Below are 20997 nucleotides of genomic sequence, written 5' to 3'. Positions count from 1 at the left end.
TTCCATGTTAAAATAACAAGGCTGATGCCTCCGTCATGGAAAGCATGCAGTGTAACGCAAAATTGAAATGTGTAGTCGCAAAATAACTGATTGATATATAGCGTTGATATGTGAGAGCTTGTACAACATCCATAGGGGTTTTTGATGGCCATAAAACTGTTTTAAGTGGATGCATCCAAGTTGACGCCTGGTGGCTGCTCGCGACTAACGCCCATGATTATGATTTAGTGTGGGGTGTTTTCTTGAGTTTATGCGAGTGTGAGTGTACGTTCTCTTTAGGGAACGCTCAGTCGCGCTATTTCTTCGTGATGTCTAGTCACCAACTAGACTAACATTAAGTCTCAATAATCTTGAATATGCACAGAACTATCTGACGAGTATTTGGAAGAGATGTTCATTCAAGTTTATTCAGTTTTTTTTTGTAGTGTGTTGCAGTGGCCATATGATTAGGCGCAAGGAAAAAAGTGGGGTTCCTTAAGCATCGCCTTTAGGAGGTGAACGCGATATTACTACAGTGTAATCGATAAAGTTGAAAGTGGCTTGTGTAAGTGAAGCTTTCGCATATGACCGGATTCTGTGTAATTGGTAGCATGTTTTAAACCCTGAGCAATTATGCGCGTACAATGTTTTCGATCTTGCCATGAACTCACTGCGTGGTTCTAAGGGAGTACACGTGGGTGCCTTTTGTAATGGGTGGCCGGCATTAAACCACGAAGTCGTTATGTTATTATTATGTTTTGATGCCAGATGGCCGTGTAGGCTTGTACTACGCAATATTACTGCGATTTTACGTGTTGTGTAGCGAAGCCTGTATACCCGACGGGAGTGTTTGTAAAGCACGAGCGTTATTTTCACTGCACTTCCAAGCAGATGTTATTTTAACTGCATATTCAAGCATACGCATTGCAGTGAGGTAGAACGCCTGCTTGCCACGCAACTGGCCTTGTTTCTATCCTCACAAGGTCCCGAAAATTTTGATTATTTATTTTTCTTGCATCTTTATAAATTTTTCGGCCACGCATTACGTGATTTTTCACTGAGAACCAACGATGCCATCACTGACGCGGACGGAGTAATTTCTGCGAAATCGGCTCTTCAACGCTTAAGCGTTGAAAGTACACATGCAAGCAGGATGTGCCTCCAATTTGATCTCGCCGCTTAAATGACAGGTATGTTTGCTTGTCTCATAGACAAGCAAACACCATTTAAAAAGACCTAAACAGTTCAAATGTGTAGCTAGTTGAGCCGCGATATGCAAAGCTCCCTAATATTACACAGGACGAAAATACGACGCTAGCTATGGGTGTCCTAACGGATGGCGCTTCAGCCAGAAAGAGAGTGGTGAGTATAGTAAACGAACTTACCCAAGCTTCATTCGTTCTGATTTCTTTGGCTCCGACTGGCTTGGAGCCACTTTGTGGCAAGATGGCTTTCAGCAGTTGTTCAGCAGTTTCACTTCACCACCTTAACATTTTTGGTTTCTGCAATTCAAATCAGCCCACGCAGTCGGTAAGGAGCCGTTACTTATCCAATAACAACGGCAAAACACAACAATGCGGAAAGCCACGAGAGGCTTCGAAAGGTAGGCAAGTCCGTGCACTGTCCATCATTGACATGGTGGCTGAACGATTGCAGCACCAGAGATCCCACTAGTAAATATTCTAGGGAACTCTGCTCGATGAGATTTGTCTTCCTTGTCCTGTATTGCAGATATCGTTCGGCAGCTTGAGTTCGGTGCTGAGTGACCGGGCTGGCTTCCCGCTCTTCTTTCGCACCGTGGCTCCAGACTCGTCGCACAACGCCGCCCGCGTGGCGTTCTTGCGCCGCTACCGCTGGGACACCGTGGCCACCCTGCACGAAGACGACGAGCTGTACGCCTTGGTGAGTGAGCGTTTAATAACTAAAGTCTCATTCATGGGACGTATTGTGTTCACACACACACACACACACACACACACACATATATATATATATCTATATATATATATATATATATATATATATATATATATATATATATATATATATATATATATATATATATATATATATATATACATACATACATACATACATACATACATATATATATACATACATATATATATATACATACATATATATATATACATACATATATACATACATACATATATATATATATATATACATACATATATACATATATACATACATATATACATACATACATATATACATATATATATATACATACATACATATCAAATAAAGAAGTGTATACTTAAGGGCTCGTTTTTCCGTGTTTGACACTATCATAATGAGATCTAACAGACAATAATGCCAAAGCAAGTATAGGGGAAGTTATTAGACCTAATTGTGATGTAAATGCGAAAAATGAAAAGTGAATGAAAAGATAAGTTGCCCTGGGCAGGTACCGAGCCTGCGACCATCGAATAAACGTTCATTAAATATAAATAAATTTATTTATTTATTTATTTTATTTATTTACAAAATATACACATGAAGTCAGCAGCTAACGAAAGAGTGAAAATAACTGCGCAAAGGCTTACTCGTACACTTTATTTAATTGGACACAGTTATTTATATTAGTGAAGGTGTCAGTGCGCAAAACAATCGAAAGTAATCATTTGATTAGCGATTTCATTACTGATCGGTAATTTATGAAATCGGCTTACCGAACAGGCGGCTCTGCTGGCGAGAGGGAGCCGCTGCCGCGCAGCGCCATCGCAAGTTCTGGCGCCTTACGGAGTGCTGGCGTCGAACACGTGCGCCGCCGATGTCTCTTCATGCCCTAGAACCGATGCGAGTACCACTCCCAGGATCTATAGATGTTGAAAAGGCGCCAACTGACCGACAGCTTATATACTAGGTCACGTTTGCTATTCTCACGCGACGCCGTGAAATTGCTCAATGACGGCCTTTTAGGCCAATCTGAGAGGCGGCAACAGTTTACCTCTTAACCAATCACAGTTGACAAGATGGCGAATTCGACAATGGGGCAGAATTACAGTGTCCAGAATAGCGTGCCTGGCTGCAGAGAGCGGTCGCCAAGACGAGTTGGTGATGATGACTTCATGCATGCGGATAGAAATGATGATGTGCAGCAAAAGCGTTCAACAATTGAATGTCTGTTGAAGTTTCTATCATTCATCCTTGTGAACATTCTGCTGTGAACTATGTTTCGCCTGATTGAAACATTATGTATTGAATCGTGAGTAGTCGCACGTGATGAGTATTGTTCTGATGCTGTCGTCAATGTTTGCGAGAATCACGTTATCTTACTTCTTTACACCATGGTTAATGCCATGTGCCATACTTCTCACACTTAGATGAGTGAAGCCTCTGATTAAAACTCAAATGTACATTCGCGTAGTAGTAAACGGGCTCACGAGGATCAAGCGTTTCTCCCTGAGCCTACTTGGTCACGGCAGCACCCGTTTTCCCTCTCGCTTTTTCTGTGCGAATGTTTCCACGCTTTCATTCGCGCTGTTCTTTTCGCAGGCCATCAACGAATTGCTGACTCAGCTGGAGGGCGCCCACATCGCCGTCTCGTCCTCGGAAAGCGTCACACGAAACGATTTCCTCGAGCAAATACAGGAGCTGAAGGTAAACGCGGACCCTTCCTCGTCGGCGCTTCGTCTTTCGTTTGCTGCCGACGGTTGTCTTCGTCACACTCGACGACACTTTCTTCGTTTGTTCCTAACCCTCGTCCGTCCGCGGCGCAGCAGAACTGACGTGCCAGCTGCAGTATAACAAGAAAAAAAAAACAAGTGCCCGCATCTTTTCATATCCCGCAGTTGCAGCAACACATTCTCTTGCACTGCTGCTGTTCGTGCCGCCTCATCGCTCGTGCACACAGAGAGCTGCTCGAGAATGCGTTTCACTGTCCGATGGTATTTCGGACCACACAAATACGGATTTTGAAAAAAGCATATAGTGACGTTTAAGGAAAGACCAAATACGTCCGTGTAGACTTAATAACAAGAATAAAGGAAAGGATGAGTATGAAGACCATGGCAAGTATGTATACTGAGTTGCATGACGTACCGGAACATGTTACTACACATTCTTCGCATTAGAGTGTCTGTTTCGGCCGGTTGGTACATCTTCAAAAAAAGCGGAAACATCTCGAAACACAGGACAGTGACAGAGAAGGACCAAGCACTGACTTGTACAACCAAAGGTTTATTCTGTGCGAAGAGGGTATATATATGCGCATATGAATGGTGAAAGAGCGTGATGGAAAAGAGAACAGTGACAATGTATCTGTTTACGATTCTGTAAGGCTGCGGTGTGAGTGGAGAGTGCTTGTCACCGAGGAACTTGCGTATCGTTTCACGTTGGTGATGACTTTTTCATTTTTCCGGTGATTACAAGCGGCTGTTAACCACTGTTATCCTCTGCCTCACATACTTTCATGATTCATGTGTGCATATAGACTATCTTCGTACGAAATAAACCTTTGGTTGCCAGTCTGCGCTTAGTCTGGGTCTGTCAAATTTCCCTGTGTGTCGCGCTGTTTCCCGTTTATTTACATGCCTGCACCATCTTTTTCCACTGCACTTTGTCTGCGCAAAAAAAAACACCACTCGTGCTACGTCATTTTGCCTGAGCCGAAGCTTAAGCAAAGCAGTTTGTTGCAAGCAGACATCGCGTAGCTATAGGCCCGAGCATATTGCCTCGTGAATCTAAACTTGGGTGCATTGAAAATGGTGGCCCCTGTTAGTGATTGAGGCAGAGTTTTAATAAGTAAAAAAAACTGACGTTTCTTGTGGATCAAGCAAAGTAAACGAGGTTGCGAAAAGCGGTTTAGCCCGTTTTCCCGACTCCTGCGTTCCTTGCGTCGCTGGACATTCTCTATGAAGTCGCGCCCTTTTGCAACTACATTCCGTGAACCACTTTGACGAACGTAGCAGAAATAAGCTCTGTGAAAGTCGATATGAAGAAAGAAAAAGAAGGGGGGGGGGAGGAATAACGCTGCTTTGTAGCGTCCCTGTGCACCTGCTGCTGCGTGCCCTTCACCGTCACTTGTGCCTGACAAAAAAGAAGCGCTCACTTCCCATACGAAGTTGCGATGCAAAGGAAAATCGAGAAAGCAGAAGGGGGGGGGGGGGGGGGGGGTAAGGTGTATACGCGGAAGAGATAAGCGCTATGAGGGAAACGTCTTTCAAAGACGGCTAGGAAATGAATATCTGCGGACGCCGCCGGGCTGGCGTGCAGAAGATACGTGGCGTCGAATGCGCTGTCGTATACAGTGTGCGCGGTCGTATCCCTGCACTCCCATCATCACTGCAACATTCACCGGTTTTTAGTTTGGTTGTTGGATCGTGTTTACAAATCCTCCTCATGCCAAATATACGCGTAGACACGATGAAAGCAAGTGCGCATGAGTCTGAGAATCTTGGTGCTTTTGAAGTGCGGAGCACGTTAGGAGGCCGAGCTGTTGTACGCTGTCATGTGCTGTGATCTTACGCTGTCGTCATCACTTAGCGTAACGCCCCATGTTGGGGTTTAACCTCCCAAAACAACCATATGATTATGAGAGACGCTGTAGTGGAGGGCTCCAGAAATTTCGACCACCGGAAGTCGTGTGCGTATAGCACGGGCCTCGGGAATTTTCGCCTCCATCGGCAATGCGGCCGAGATTCAATCCCGCGACCTGTGGGTGAGCAGCTGTAAGCGCATGTGGTGTCTTGTCTTCCTTATTGGGTCCTTGTTTGCACGCCTTAAGATTTAGAATCAAACTCTCGTGAAATTGGTGATGTTTGGCCGCTACCTGGTTTATTCGGAAGACTCTCGGAGCGCGAAGCGCCACATATCTGTGACCAAAGGGAACGAAAAAAAAAGCATTCGCCAACACTCGAAACGGTCGCGGGCTGCCAGGGAGGTGTGTTCGCCATCCACAATCCCGTTGTTGGCGCATAATTACGTGTGCGTTCAGAGAACGTTTCGTACACAGGGGTCTGGAGTAGTGGCGTTCACATTTCGAACGAAGTTGCAAATTACTGAAATTGTGGCTTTTGCTCGTGCAAGATGATTAGTGGTTTATGTATTCCTCAAGAAAATTAAAGCGCATTAATATAATAGACTGGTAACTATTGTTTTGTGAGTATACCTTTAATAACTCGGCCTAATAGGTTAACTTGTAGAGTTTTGCCGGTCCCGTGAAATCCGAAATAATCGAGGTTTATTGCATATCTAGTCTTGTAAGCACGAAAGACACGTAGTTGCCTATAACACGAACGAAGTACCGAGGACAAGCACTCGTTTTACGCACGTGTCTTTCTCACTTACAAACGTCATGGATCAGTACCAACTATAGCCTGATCTCAGTGTATTTGAGTGTCTAGCTTTTTTGTGTTATTTCTTTTTTTTTGCTTTTGGTCCTGTATTCCGGATATCTCCAAGTCTGTTTCACACTTTCAATCATTATCGTCGTCGTACTAGCCATAATAGTCCTAGTGATTGCTAATGTTGATGACGATTGGAAAGCTGTTGGTCTCTGGTATTTATTTATACAAATCTGGTCTCAGGCCACCTCGTTCATGCTGGGATATCCAAAGCCTGAAACCTTAAACAGTGTCCACTTACCCGCCATCATTCCACAAGTCCCAAATAAAAAGCATTTCCAAATTTTATTCATAAACTTGAGAATTACTACAACATTCCCGAAATAATCCTTTCTTTGGGGCGTGTTCGATGTACTACTGCAACGGGAATGTGTGCTTAGACATACGCGACTTTCTTCGTGAGCCAAGTCTGCCTTGTTGATATTATTCCCAATCAAATGTCAGAATTGCTCCCATTTATATTGTGTTTCATATTATTGCCATTTGTATGGATATGTAAACTAATCCATCTTCAATTTTGTTTATAGCCTAGGTGACCAATTCATTCCTTATTGTTTGTCCTAAATAAAAGGTGCTCCCCTTATATCCGAATTTTAGTCGCGAAGTCATGGCGCTCACGAAGACCGGATTCGGCAGGTTTGAAGGACCACCCGGCCTTCAAAGGCAAGGGAGTGGTTTCCTCTTCTTCTTTGCTGCCTTTTCTAAAGGTGGCATTTTCTCCTGGCCACTTATTTCCTAAGAGCACTTGCGCAACATCAGCACTGAGCGTTGAGCGATCAGGATATCACGCGTGTCTGCCGTTATCTCCGCTTGCGCAGCCGGAAACGCACAATAGGAAGTGAAACCAATTGATCGCATCCGTGTCAGATAAGAAAGAACGAGTGGGCGTCTGCATGCAAAACAGTGCAGAAGACCATTCACATTTGAGATTTTACTTGTATGGGTCGATCAAAAGTATGGTACACTATAGACGTCACAGGAATCAGTGTTCATTCGTCAGGAAGTGTACCAGAAAGGCAAAAAAGGAAAGCAGAGAATAACAAGTCTGATCGTTTTCTTGTTTATTCAGAGGCTGGTGAATGACCCTTTAAAGCAAAAATCTTTGATTGGGCAAACTGGTGCCTAGAAAACATACTCGAACTACAGTGATACACACTGTAGTGCAGTGATAGCGGCGAACAGTGTGGTGACCGTCGATAAACTGACGACTTAAATGCGCTGAGGCGCGTCGGCATTTATGCGTGTGGCATGGATCGTTCGAGCTTCATCACTGGTGCTCGCGTAAGTTATCGAATAAACTTGACTACTGGCGTCCTGCCTGTGATCATGGCAGAATGAGCTCAAACGATCGCGAAGCTTTCCGAACATTGCAGCGCCGTCTGAGCCGATCATTGATAGCAATGAAACACGAATGCATCAAAATCTAACTATAAACTCACCTGCCATTAGGCCCAATGCCCGTATTGGATACGAGCCAAAAAAAAGGTACAAGCAAGCAAGCAATAAATGTCCCGTCTTGCTTTCCTTTCTTTTCTCGAGCGAAAATATTATTTTTTTAGTGTCCTGTAGCGACAGGCAATCAAACAGCTGGCGACATTGCTTTTCACGTCCAGTCACCTACTTTTGTTGTGCGTCTCTCCTTGAATTCACGTGGCTTTCTCTTTTTCTTTCTCTCTAACTCTCTCTCCCTCTCTTTGCCTCCCTCGCTTGAGTTTTAGCGTTCCGCCGCAACATTGTTGACTTATGTCGCCCGAGGGCGTAACAGTTCATTTTGTCTTGCTGCCTCTTCGAAACAAAAAAAAAAAAAGTTGTTGGCAACCTAAGTCACTCTACGTGTTTGCCGAACCAACGCAGCCTGGGTACTTAAGAAAACCAAATGTTGCTGGTCTAACAGGACGCACCTTCTATGCGCTGAGTCGTGGTGCTTGCTTCTTTTTTTTTTGTTATCATGTGTAGTGTTTATTTTAGGAATAACTTTGCTCAGAACATTCGCTGAGTGAACCTGGAGGTACCGAACTACTCAGTGCAGTGTGCCTGAAAACGTGGTTAACAAGCCGCATAACTTCAACAGGGATGAAAGAAACAGCAACGCATAACGATCTATAACGATGACTTTCAACGAGTTTACGCTGTCAATGGCAAAACAGCGCGACAGATAAGGCGCAGGGCAAGACCAAATAAGAAAATAGGCACTGGCGACTGGAAAACTCTCACCTCGTCAAAATGACAGACGCGCATAAACAACATGGCAATTTTTTTTTCAAACATGAAAGAAAAAAAAACTATGAAGAGCAAGTCTGCAAGTAAAACGTCTATACAAATTAGTACGAGTCTGTTTTTGAGGCAACGTGTACCACAGTTCTCGCTATTTTCCCAGGAGCAGAAAGAGTTGTTTTTTGGGTGTCTTTTATGAAACTACCTAAATAATTACATAAAGTTGACGACGAAAGCTCGTTATTTGAAGCACTTTTTAATAAAGCTTCATGTGTTTGCAGAACACCGACAGCCGCATCATAATCGGCAGCTTCTCCAGGCAGATGGCTCGCAAAATATTCTGCGAGGTAAGTATAGTATTGCTACGAAGTTCATAGGTACAGAGACTGCAGTCGAACACCACAATAACGAAATCGCCGGGAAGAGCTTTTCCTTCGTCTTTGCAGGAATTTCGCTCTCGCAAGAACCAAAAAGTACGTACACAAATCACTTCGCACAACCAAAATTTGTTTAAAGAACTCGCTTATCTTTAACTGTTTGATGTTGTCTTGAAGGACATTGACGCTTCGCAGAAAGCTTTTCATAGCTGCATCATTATCGCAAGCGCCGAGCTTACTCACATTTACTTTGTTATGCTGACTTTCATCATCATCATCACCCGACCAAATGTAAACAGCAATGGTCTCGCCGATGTCTTAACGGAAACGTTTAGTTTTAAAGGGGCTCTTCCTTGTCAACTTACTGGTGCTAGGATTTTCAAACTTCTTGGTACAAAACTTACTCATTGGTTGAAAAATATATTACGGATCACTACCTGAAATTTTAGTTATAGTGGAAGTCTCTTATAAAAGCTCTTCATTGTAAAGAGGTGCCAAACGCATTGAACTTGAACGTTCGCCGGGAACGCCAGATTTCTTCGCTGTCGTGAGTTTTTTGTTGTTGAGAGCTTTTGTTATTTAGGAACTCAGCTGTATAGCGAAGATTGGTTTCAAAGGTGGGGCTAATCCTTTTTTTTTTTTAGGAATAGATAGAACCCAAAATGGAAATGTCTTTACGTGAGCCGTTGAATGTTGTTCCACATTGAGAAGAATTTTCGTGGAATAAAAAAAAAATGCCGATTCCGTCGGACTCTTGACCATAGAAGCATATTCACATTGTTCTTGGTATTGGTTCGATATGGCGACATTTCATGTAAATGCGGCCACATTGAAGCCTGATGAAACAACCCCCTCGCGACAACTGATGTCGATGACCATGCGCAGCGCCCACAGTGTTGTCGTTTATCAACTCATAAGCATTCTCTCATTTCTCGCGTGGTGTCATCGTGTTGGCCAATATGGCGTCCTGTCGACGGGTTGATTCGGTGAAGGTATATTACCATTTCAGTCTTGCTTCGTTGTTGTTCGGTGGCAGCAAGTTGGCTTGCTATGCGCTACGCATCAAAAGCAAGGGAGGCAGAGTTCGTAGCTGGAGCCGCGAACGCGTGAAGGGGTTCCGCTTCCCGCCGGCGCGTGTCTCACAGCACTGAAGTGAGGTCCCTTACAGCGAAGCGCAGCACCTACCTATCGACGGCGTTGCCTTTCCGTGGTGCTTAATGCAGCAGTTTTCTTAGTCGGTGTCATCATATTGAAGTTTAAGGCGGATGGATAAACAATGCACACGGACGCCTCACGGCACTGCGGTGATGAGGCGTCACGTGCTAATACGAAGCGAAAAGCAAAGCGCGCTACTGTATATTAATTGAATCACCGCGTATGTACCTTTTTACGGAGAAGAGGATCTCCTCCTTTCTGGGCTGTTGCACGAGAGTAGGAAAGCCAACATCACAGCCTTGGCAGTGCATTTTTCGGGGGGTCACGTGCACTAACAACAGCCCAGAGAGGACTATGGTGATACGCAGAACGCCTTGAGTGAAAAGCTCTATAGGCACCGTGCAGTCGAGTTTTTCAGTGTGACTTTAGTGCCAGAACAAAATGCCTAGCGAAAAAAAACTTCAATAATAGGTTGGGCTCAGTCAAAATGGAACGTGATGTCCGCGTCTCCCTATCCGCGTGAGTGGGCGGATTGCAGAAGGTATACATGGGCACGCGCGCGCGCGTCTGTTTTCTGCGTACCCTAACGGCCAACGTCAGCGAGCTTAGGATGGCTAGTGCCAGCAACGCAGCTCCCTCTGGTCAGCGGACGGTGCACCGCGTTCCACCGACGCTCTCAGCTGAAATGACATTACCGAAACGCTCACTGGCAGCGCTCATCAGCTTCATCACATGGCCGCCGACCTTCGTCATGCCGCTCCCGTATGGTGGCACTATCCCTGCCAACAAAAAATTGGCCCCGTCTCTGCATGTTACACGGCAAATGTCGTCGAAAGACGATAGAGTGAGTGAACAAAACGTCTATTTGATGTTTTGCAAAAGAAAATCGATGAATGGTATTCTGGAGGCGCTGCGAAAGTGCCTCGAGCGTGCAGCGGAGGCGAACGAGCGCAGCGAGTCATGTCACACGTGAGACACGAGCGCTGTCTGGCAGTTATCTTGGAAAACAAAGCGCTCGGCGTGTGCGCCCGTTTCGGAGACGATAAGGTGTAAAACGCAAGGCGATGGACAAATTCTACCACCGTGACGTCTTGGCAAAGCGTTGGAAACGCTTGCTTTTTCGTGCAAACGTTGCATTGTCCTGTACTAAAGTGCTTATTTGGGCCGGTTGGTACATGGTCAACGAAGTGAAAAAACAGCGCGTAACACAGGACATAGGACAGAGAAGAGACGGACGAGGCGCTGACTTACAACCAAAAATTTATTTCGTACAGGGGTGTATATATAGCACACGAAACTTGAAAAAAGAGGGAGAGAAGTCGAGTGACATGAAAGAGTAATTTTTGTTACGATTGTATGCGTATAACAAATAAACTGTGATTGCGCAATCATTCGCTTGTCAAATACGCCAATTCCCTGGTGAGGAGCGTTATCGAAGGTGCACTGACACAAGAAAGGCGATATGTGTGTCAGTGCACCTTCGATAACGCTCCTCACCAGGGAATTGGCGTATTTGACAAGCGAATGATTGCGCAATCACAGTTTATTTGTTATACGCATACAATCGTAACAAAAATTACTCTTTCATGTCACTCGACTTCTCTCCCTCTTTTTTCAAGTTTCGTGTGCTATATATACACCCCTGTACGAAATAAATTTTTGGTTGTAAGTCAGCGCCTCGTCCGTCTCTTCTCTGTCCTATGTCCTGTGTTACGCGCTGTTTTTTCACTTCGTTGCATTGTCAGTGCAGCGTGATAAGCGCTACAGTCCTTAGAGTTAGTTATGTATGCCTTTTCTAGTATAAAGACACACATACAGAATATTGGCGTGTTCCTATGGTGCGTGAGATATGTGCGATAATTGGTTTTTAATTGACAATAGCCCAAGTATGAAGGCTGAAATTTGAGGAATATTGGTGCGCGCTACAGATAGCGCCGACCGTTCAGGGTATTTGTTTTTTTTTTTTTTTTTGGTGCCGTTTGGGGCATCGTTAAGGGCGGACAAACAGACAGACCAAACTTTTTGCGTCGGAGGTCCCCAAGGAAAACTGTCGACATTAAAAACAGGGGAGGAGGTATATAAGACACAATTGTCAATCTACATTGCCTCTGTGCGTGTGGCGAAGTGGGACTTGCCACTTATCGTCGCGGACCAATAGGTCGGGCTTGACTCGCAGGTCAACCAAACCAACTTCAATCTTTCTTTAAGTTTTCTTTTGTCGTCTGTGCGCATGCATTTCACCGACATTGTTTCGGTGACGGGGATGACGTCAGTAAAGTCTTGGTGGGCTCCGGTCACGGTGGCCCTGGCATAAAACACTTTCGTGATGAAAGCTTTATCGACCTGCTCCAAATTTCTCGCATCAAAACTGCCAATCCTTCCCTTATATAGAAGATTTTTTCAATACTTTTTTCTGTTAGGACCAGTACACTGGTCCTAATAGGAGCGAGCACTTCAACACTCTAGTGTTAAAAAGGCAGCGCTATCTTGTGGTGCGTCTGCAGGAGCACAGTTAGGGATGGGTGTTGAACCAACGAAAACAACATAAAAGAAATGAAGAGAGGGTAAGGCTAAACCAACGTATGACACTGCAGTCTGCGCAGATAACTTTACTGAAACTATATCGGAATTTCGGCTTGTTGGTTAACAGCCTTTAGGGGGTATAACGAAAAGGGAATGTCCACTAGAGGAAGAACAAGTCGCGCAAAGTGCAGTGCTTTTTGTGTGTTGCCTTGTTGTCCTTGCGCTTGTCGTTTCTTCTGCACTAAATACAATCTCAAGAACACTACTACAACACGCGCCGACAGACTGTTGCCCCGTGACTAGCTGTTTCTTCGTCGCAGGTGTACAAACAGGGCATGTATGGCGCCGACTTCCAGTGGATCGTGCAGGGTGGTCTCGGCGAGTGGTGGCTCGACCCGTCGGGCACCGACTGTTTGGCCGGCCAGCTTCGCGCCGCGGCCGAAAACATCATCACCGTGGCCGCGTACACGGGGAGCCTGCCCAATCGCGCCAGTGTCTCCGGCTTGGTGCGTACACGCTGCGTGGGTGACCGGCTCTGCCTGGGTCCGCCGCGCCGAAGGTCGCGGGTTCGCTCCCGGCTGCGGCAGTCGCATTTTGATTGATTGATTGATTGATTGATTGATTGATTGATTGATTGATTGATTGATTGATTGATTGATTGATTGATTGATTGATATGTGGGGTTTAACGTCCCAAAACCACCATATGATTATGAGAGACGCCGTAGTGTAGGGCTCCGGAGATTTCGACCTCTTGGGGGTTCCTTAACGTGCAACCAAATCTGAGCACATGGGCCTACAACATTTCCGCCTCCACCGGAAATGCAGCCGCCGCAGCCGGGATTCGAACCCGCGATCTTAGCCAGTAGACCACCGCGGCGGGGCGGCAGTCGCATTTCTATGGAGATGAAATCCTTGAGGCCCGTGTTCTGTGTGACGTCAGCGCAGGCTAGAGAACGCCAGATGGTCGAAATTTGCGATGCTCTCTACTGTGGCGTCACTCATAATCATATCCTGGTTTTGGCACATGAAACCACAAATATTATTAGGGTCTGTCTTTATTTGTTATACCTATGCGGCAAGTGAGGACTCACGAAAAAGTAAAAGATGCCTTGTTCTTGTTTGTTTCTTTGTTTTCCTTCTATTTTCTGGGGGCCTAGTGATGCGCTTACGGTAAAGAGATGTTACCAAGAACGCAGGACGCAGTGTCAACAAAACAAGCGCAAACTTCGGCTGTTTTTTTATTCATGGATATTTAATATAAAAAAATCGGCACATGGAAAAAGATAAGTACACTTGACCCCGCCTATGTGCCGTCCATCGCGAAATCAATTTCATCCGGAGAAAGCTTTATTCATGGCTCGCCGACGCATGTTCCGGCACCCAAAGATGACATGACAGCAGCTTCGTACACTTCTCTCTCGCTGTCGCTTTTCAACCGCTTCTTGACTGTTGTTTCTTCGAACTCAGGTACGTATTCCAATTGGTTGCAGTGAGCAGCTGAATTCCCGTGAGGGTAACCTCTTCGCAATTACACGTGTGTTCTCTAAGCCAAGTGTTAAGATATGTCGAGGTCTGACCAATATATTTTCTCTGCATGCTAATGGCAAATACAGCTCTTACTTCACACGAAACAAAGCTATATTTATGGCCTATTCCACCTTCCTTATAGAGTTTCCAGTGTGTTATTAACTTTTTTACATAACCATATCAATTTCTGTAGTTCTGAAAAAGAAACTGGCACAGCACGTTTTTGACGCTATATTTTAATATATGCGACATTCTGTGGATCTAAGGAATAACCGCTGTTCACCGCCATTATTTTTTCTTTACTGTTTTTTAGACTCGTTACGAAGTACTTTTTTGACGATAGCCACGATAATGAAACGAGAAAATCCGCTAGCTGTTAACTTATCTATTGGTACTTTCATTTTCTTTGAAACCATATGGTCACATGATTTTAATAGACTGGAAAAAACATACCTGCGTAAGACTTCTTTTAAGCTGTCACATCTCGCGAGGCCCTTGTCACCTTTCGTCATATAGGCCCAACAACAGCGACGAGGTCTTAGGTGCATCACTACATCGTGCAATTTGATCCATTCCAGTTCGGTAGCCCTGTCATGAATTCTAATCCTTTGAGCGCGTCATGAAAAGCGTCCAGAACAGATTGCGCAGTTGTTCGTAACTGACATTCAGAATCGACGCACAAAAGAAAATTGTCCGCATACTGAAAACAAACTGACACCTCATTCCAACCTTTGCATAAGAATACGGTCCCCTTTTGCCATAAGCGGGTTTCACATATCAGGTGAGATACGCGGTCCACTTCATAATGACATCGTGTATGATGACAGTGGATGACGCGGCCTCCAGCGCTAGTTCCAAGCGTATAGTCTCAACCAGATTTTTGTCGAATTATCAGTTTTCTTCGCGTTTCTGCATGGGACTGGATGAACAAAGCTAGTCGTTCGGTACAATTGTCGTTGCGCACAACCACAACCTCGCCGCATTAGTATCGGTCACACGATTTCTGCTGTCTGTCCGTTCTCGCAGTTTATGGGGTCAATTTAGGCTCAGTGTGCGGAACGAAAGTACCCATCGATCTCGGTTGCGTCGCGGTCAGTGCTTTAATTGTGGTGGCCCGAGCTGCACAGTGCCGACCTTTTATTGTTGTGGTAACAACGCAAGGCTGGCGCACACACTGAGTGCCCATAAAAGCGTATGTGTCACTCCTCCGATATCACTCGCCCGTTCCCATATACCGCACGCACATATATGTGCCCGCCAGGGACGAGGGGGGGGGGGGTGATTAGAGGCAGCAAATTACTGCCCGGAAGAGTGGCATTCATTGTTGGACCAATGCATGAGGCAGTGCTAATTGCGCGTCGTTAATCGGGCAGCAAATGGACGCCTTCCGGCGGGAATTGGATGCCGAACTGGAGTCCGAGCTGCGGTCGGGCCTGGAGCCACTGCCGGCCGGGGCGTCCGGCTACCGAGGTCACGTAACGCAGGTCTACGACGCTGTGTGGACCACTGCGCTGGCGCTGCGGTCAGCCGAACTGCTCTGGAGAAAGGTGAGTGGTACGCCATTGGTGGAGCCATCAATGTACTACACTTCTTCCAGAGCACTGTTTGTGATTAAGAGGATACCTTCGTTGAATGCGGCATCAGGATGAGCTAAAAAACATGTCCCACGAACGATTATAACGTTAGAGGCTTTGCAAATGGGGACTGAGATTTGACGGGAACACACCAAGGTTTTAAGATGGAAAACAGAAAGACAGCTGGTGGGAGCACCACCATCTTCTGCATATGTCTCATTTTAACCTTTGCTAACAGTTATTCCTGTCTGCCTATATAACACGGCAACAAGTTTAAGTGGCACTAATGAAAGGATAATGCAGTCTATCTTGTTAACGATGGCCTGCAAGATTTCTGCATTTTAATGCGGCACCAACTTCAACCTAAGTGTAATAAGTGGAACTTGTGTCCGGCCTAATTGGCACAAGCAATTAAGTAAATAAAATGCACAGCATCAAAAGAAACACGCAGGGAATAAACTCGCAATAAATAGTACACTGTAGCTGTATGCCTTTACCCCTCAACGGTTTCATCTCGGGGTCAAAAAAACACAATACGCCAAGCCCTTAATCCACAACAGACGCGCGCGTGCTCCGCCGCTGGCAAATACGCGCGCTCCTTCCATTTTCCCCGCGGCCGCTAAGGAAGGGCATTCGGAGAGGTGAACGGACGAGCCCACGAACTCATTCGCTGTGTACTCGTGCACAACTGCGACGCGACTTCTAAATTTCAACCTGCTGGTGATATCGGAGCATTTTAACAATTGAACCAAAGGGCATATTTTGCTTTGAAAGCAGGCATACAGTATAGAGCTCAATATTCGTTTCAATGAGAGAAAAATTCAGCAGATCCCACGTACGTTGGGGGTTGACATTATGCGAATTCGGATGAATGGTGACTGTACTGTAATTATTTATTAAGCCACATGTTACAAAATGACGCTGAAGATACGTAAAAGTATGGAACCCACAAACATGTGTTGAAATGTCCCATATGTTTCCTAAATTTATTTGTTTTAAAGGTTAAAGATGTTCTACATTAGTTGAGAGCAAGATGCATGGGGATTAGCCACATCAGAAGTGGTGAGTCGATATGTAACCTTTAGGCTCGTGAGGATGGCAGCCTTCGACACTGCTACATAAATCAACTTACGTTTACAGCATTTAACTACAACTGACATTAACCCGACGAGATGGTAGCAGCATAGAAGGACATATATAATGTATATAAAATTGTATAGCCGGCATTGCAATCACAATGACGGTTCACCAACATTACACCATAATATCGCATTTACCTGATTGGTAGCTTACCTGATTACCACGCAGATTGCTTGGGTTTCATTTCAGCTGCGGTCCTGATATTTGTTCTTTGAATTAATCGGGTCAACGCTGCCAATGTCAGCGTTTTTCTTAACACTCTCCCGTTAAAATTTTCCCTTTCTGTTTTGAATGAAAGAAAGAAGGGTACACTTTAGGGCTCTATTTCTTTATTAGACACTATATTAATGAGTTCTATTCGAAAATCATGCCAAAGAAAGTATAGGGGATGTTACTAGGAGTAACTGTAAGGTAAACGTGAAGACAGAAATGTGGATGAAAAGGCAACTTGCCTTAGGCAGGGACTGAGCCTGTGACCTTAGAATAACGCGTCCGATATTCTACTCACTGAGCTACTATATATGGTGGCTAATCCCCGTTCAGTTTTACGGAGTAGGCGCTTACCTTCATAACTAATGGTGGCGCTGACTGACGCTCACCCCCCTTTAATGCACACATACACCCCGTAAAGTGGACGGGAGAAAGCCAACGTGGTAGCTCAGTTGGTAGAGTATCGGAACGCGTTATTCGAAAATCGCAGGTTTGGTCCCTGCCCATGGTAAGTTATCTTTCATGCACTTTTATTTTTTCACATTTACGTTACAATTACTTCTCGTAACATTCCTTCTACTCTTTTTGGCATGGTTGTCTGTTAGATCTCATTAAAAAATGAAAGATCTTTCGCTTCTCAAGAGTTGAACGCGGTAGCGATATCTTGTCTCCTGTGCATGGTTCGAACACTTAGCGCATGAAATCTCTGCAAACTTGCCATGCACCTACAATGTAGCCTCAAGAGAATACGTACAGTAATGTATGTGCCTTTTGTATTGGGTGACCGTCTTTAAATCATAAAGTCATCATGATAACCACATGTTGTGACGCTCGCTGGTGACGTAGGTTTGTACAACGCAATACCTTTGTAATATTTTATTTATTATGAAGGATGTATACCGGACGCGCGTGTAACCAAAGCAAGAGTTACTTTCACTGCATTTCCAAACAGAGGAAGTTATTTTCCCTGCCTTCGTAATCAAACACGTGGACGTGTGGTAGTACACCCTCTTGTGCCACAAGCGGCCTGGGTTCGGTCCCCACTAAGACCCAGAATTACTTTATTTATTTATTTTATTTGCATCTTTTTCGATTTTACGGGCCCGCACTAGGTGATTTTTCGCTCACAACCAACGACGCCGACACCGGAATTCCTCCAAACCGAGCCCTTTAACGATGTCGCGTTAATACTGTCTGTTCTCGTCGTTTCTATAATAAAGACATAAACTGTCAATCACTTGTGGAGTATACTCGCACACTTGTGGGTATGTGCTACACGTTTGGCAGAGAGAGTTTGACGCCATACGCAACGAGATTTTCACATTCCTCATGTCATGACCAGCGTGTTTATATCCATCAAACCTTCCCTTCTCATCTTATCTACCCTCTCATGCTAATTTTGGTTCATCCCAAGTTAAGAAGGTGATCATGGATGGACGGACGGACGGGATAGACATAGAGAACAAATTTGCCTTGCTGAAAAGGGTCGTGAAACCCGGAGGGGCGAATCACTACCCAGGGTCGACACCATCAGATCCCTCGGTATGTTCATCGATTCAAGTGGCGGCAACAGTACAACATTCTGCAAGACCATTGTAAACACCATTCCCAACACCATGAAGGAGATTACCGAGGCTCAGAAACGGGCCCAGCTGACTCGGCTTTCCATCACGCCGGTAGGTAGGCGAATTCTAGAGGAGATCAGACTCGCCCCACAACCAAGGACATGGCTGGTGTTATGATCAGCATCCCTGACATGGCACTGCTTGGACGTGAGACGGTTGAGAGACATCGCTCCCAGAGCTGAACCACAAGCGACACGCAAGGTGTACTTGGAATTTTGCGGCGCAGCTGCCTCCCCTCGTAGAACCCTTTGAACTTGCCCGATCAAATGACGACCTATGAAGGGCTCTTTCCAGTCCAAACGGCTTAAAAAAATGGTAGTTATCTCTGTACGTCTTTGATCGTCGGAATGCCGCGGACAATAAGCGAAGCGACTGAGATCCATGTTCGAGTTCGTTCTCACGTTCTCCGCCATGCCACCGATACCACTACCCATCACTGCAACAGACCGCCGAGTTCACTACGACGTAGGACTCAACGTGTTCGTGCTGTGCTGTGTCATGCGTGGTGTGCAGTTTTTTCTCCCTTTGCCATGGAACAAACTGGGCGTTCTTGTTCCCTCTTTCCTGGGTCGGAAAGGAGGCGGCGTTTCACCTTTCTCTTTCGGGACGGAGGTGAAGACGGCAAATTTCATTGGACTTTCCTGGCCTCCATTATTTTTCCCTGCAGGGAATTCTGGGAAGGCCAGGACCTCAAACGCGAGCGCTGATACGCTCCCGACAAGCTCTCACAAGCTCCGAGAAGCTCACAGTAGCTCGAGAGCTTCCATGATGCTAACCTTATCATGTAGCAACACGCTACTTGTAAACAATGTAAATAAAAGTTACTGTTAGCAGCTCCCGGCTCTTCTCCTCGACATCTCCCTAAGACTCTGGCAGGCTCCGGTCCTCAGGGCAGACCCCCGAACACATCACTGGTAACACAAGAATCTCCAGAAAAATGGAGAAAAATCTCGTTGTCACTCCGCTGTCATGCAATGTACAGTCCTGGTCGAAATTCCCAGGCCAAGCTTACATATAAATACATGGGATAGTGGCCTGAAAACTTCTGCCCCCCCCCCCCCTCAACCACCCCTGTAAATTATGTGCACGACGCAGGTCGTCGCAGGGCAAGTGCTTCGAAGATGCTAAAGGACATCACCGTGGATAAGATCGACGCACGCATGATAAGTGGACGTCGCCACGTACCGAGAAGGCAACGCCGTTGCAATTTCTCTCGTGGATTTGCTGGGCAACATCATCAACTGCACCCGACGAACAGATCCTGACGAGGCTGAGCAAGTGGTGATCGCACTTTCTACTCAAGACAATTGGAAGGACTGGGTGCACAGCGACTCGAAGATGGTCGTTAGGGCATTGCAGAAAGACCACGAAGCCCGGCAGGTTGCGTAAATTCTGGAAGGCGCGAAAAACATTGGCAGCTCCACACCCTACATCTTTTGGTTCCCTGCCTACGTCGGGACAATCGACGGGGTTCCTCTAAACTTAAGCGCCATGATCTATGAGGCTGCGTGTGGGTTCACCGATCACGCTAGCCTCGTATCGGATGACTGTCCTCCCGCCCACAGAATAGCTCCAAGCTTTCACAATGAATGCCACTAAATTTTATTATTTAAACAAAAGGATCTTCCCGCCACCTTATTCCAAACTAAGCAGGACACAGATGGTCTTACTCAAAATCCTGCAAACTAATTACTACCCATATTTGGTGACTCTCAACAGCATATGGCCACACTGCTTTGACAAGTTTTGTTATCATCCCATTACACGTGTAAGTGCTGCCTTGTGCAAGCCGCTACAATTAACTAAGAACCCTTGATAATCTTAGAACATTGCGATGCAATTATGCGTCCAACACAAATATTACATATCCTTCTGAAACAATTCAACGGCACATTTATAAGTTCCGACGCGCTTCCCCGCTTGTCAGTTTTATCGACGACCAACGCTCTGTGCGCCGACATCAGTGCACAGTGCGCGCTGCTTGCTCTAGTTTCTGTTCTAATTTTTCTCATCCACTAGCTGAGACAAATAAAGAGTTTCATTTTTGACACGCCGTCTTTGTGGTGAAATTATATGGGTCACGCAACTTGGAACTAAAAGTGACGAAAACCCACAGGCATCAATATTCGCCGACGATTGAAGCGCGACTACAGGTGGGGAGGAGCGAATAACCAAAACTATATGGGAACTCGATATAATTTTTTGAAATTTTCGTAATTTTACATATGTGAAGTTAACTAGAAATTTATTTACAGTTTATCTGACACCTGGCTAAATTGTTAATTGCCTCAATTTTC

The 20997-nt window shown here is 45.4% G+C and overlaps 1 protein-coding gene across 4 annotated transcripts in view; it reads left to right on the top strand.

The window, feature by feature from the left end:
* Positions 1-20997, top strand: part of GABA-B-R3 (gamma-aminobutyric acid type B receptor subunit 3) — a 207209-nt gene that overhangs the window by 106969 nt on the left and 79243 nt on the right. For all 4 annotated transcript variants that reach the window (XM_075882248.1, XM_037429129.2, XM_075882246.1 and 1 more), the window contains exons 3-7: positions 1711-1881; positions 3505-3609; positions 8849-8914; positions 12943-13128; positions 15525-15698. In XM_075882248.1, the coding sequence (XP_075738363.1) occupies positions 1711-1881; positions 3505-3609; positions 8849-8914; positions 12943-13128; positions 15525-15698 (702 nt within the window). The remainder of the gene's footprint in view (positions 1-1710; positions 1882-3504; positions 3610-8848; positions 8915-12942; positions 13129-15524; positions 15699-20997) is intronic.

The sequence above is a fragment of the Rhipicephalus microplus genome, chromosome 2, assembly GCF_043290135.1.
Source record: "Rhipicephalus microplus isolate Deutch F79 chromosome 2, USDA_Rmic, whole genome shotgun sequence".
Lineage (NCBI taxonomy): Eukaryota > Metazoa > Arthropoda > Arachnida > Ixodida > Ixodidae > Rhipicephalus > Rhipicephalus microplus.
This window is presented reverse-complemented; position numbering and strand designations above follow the sequence as displayed.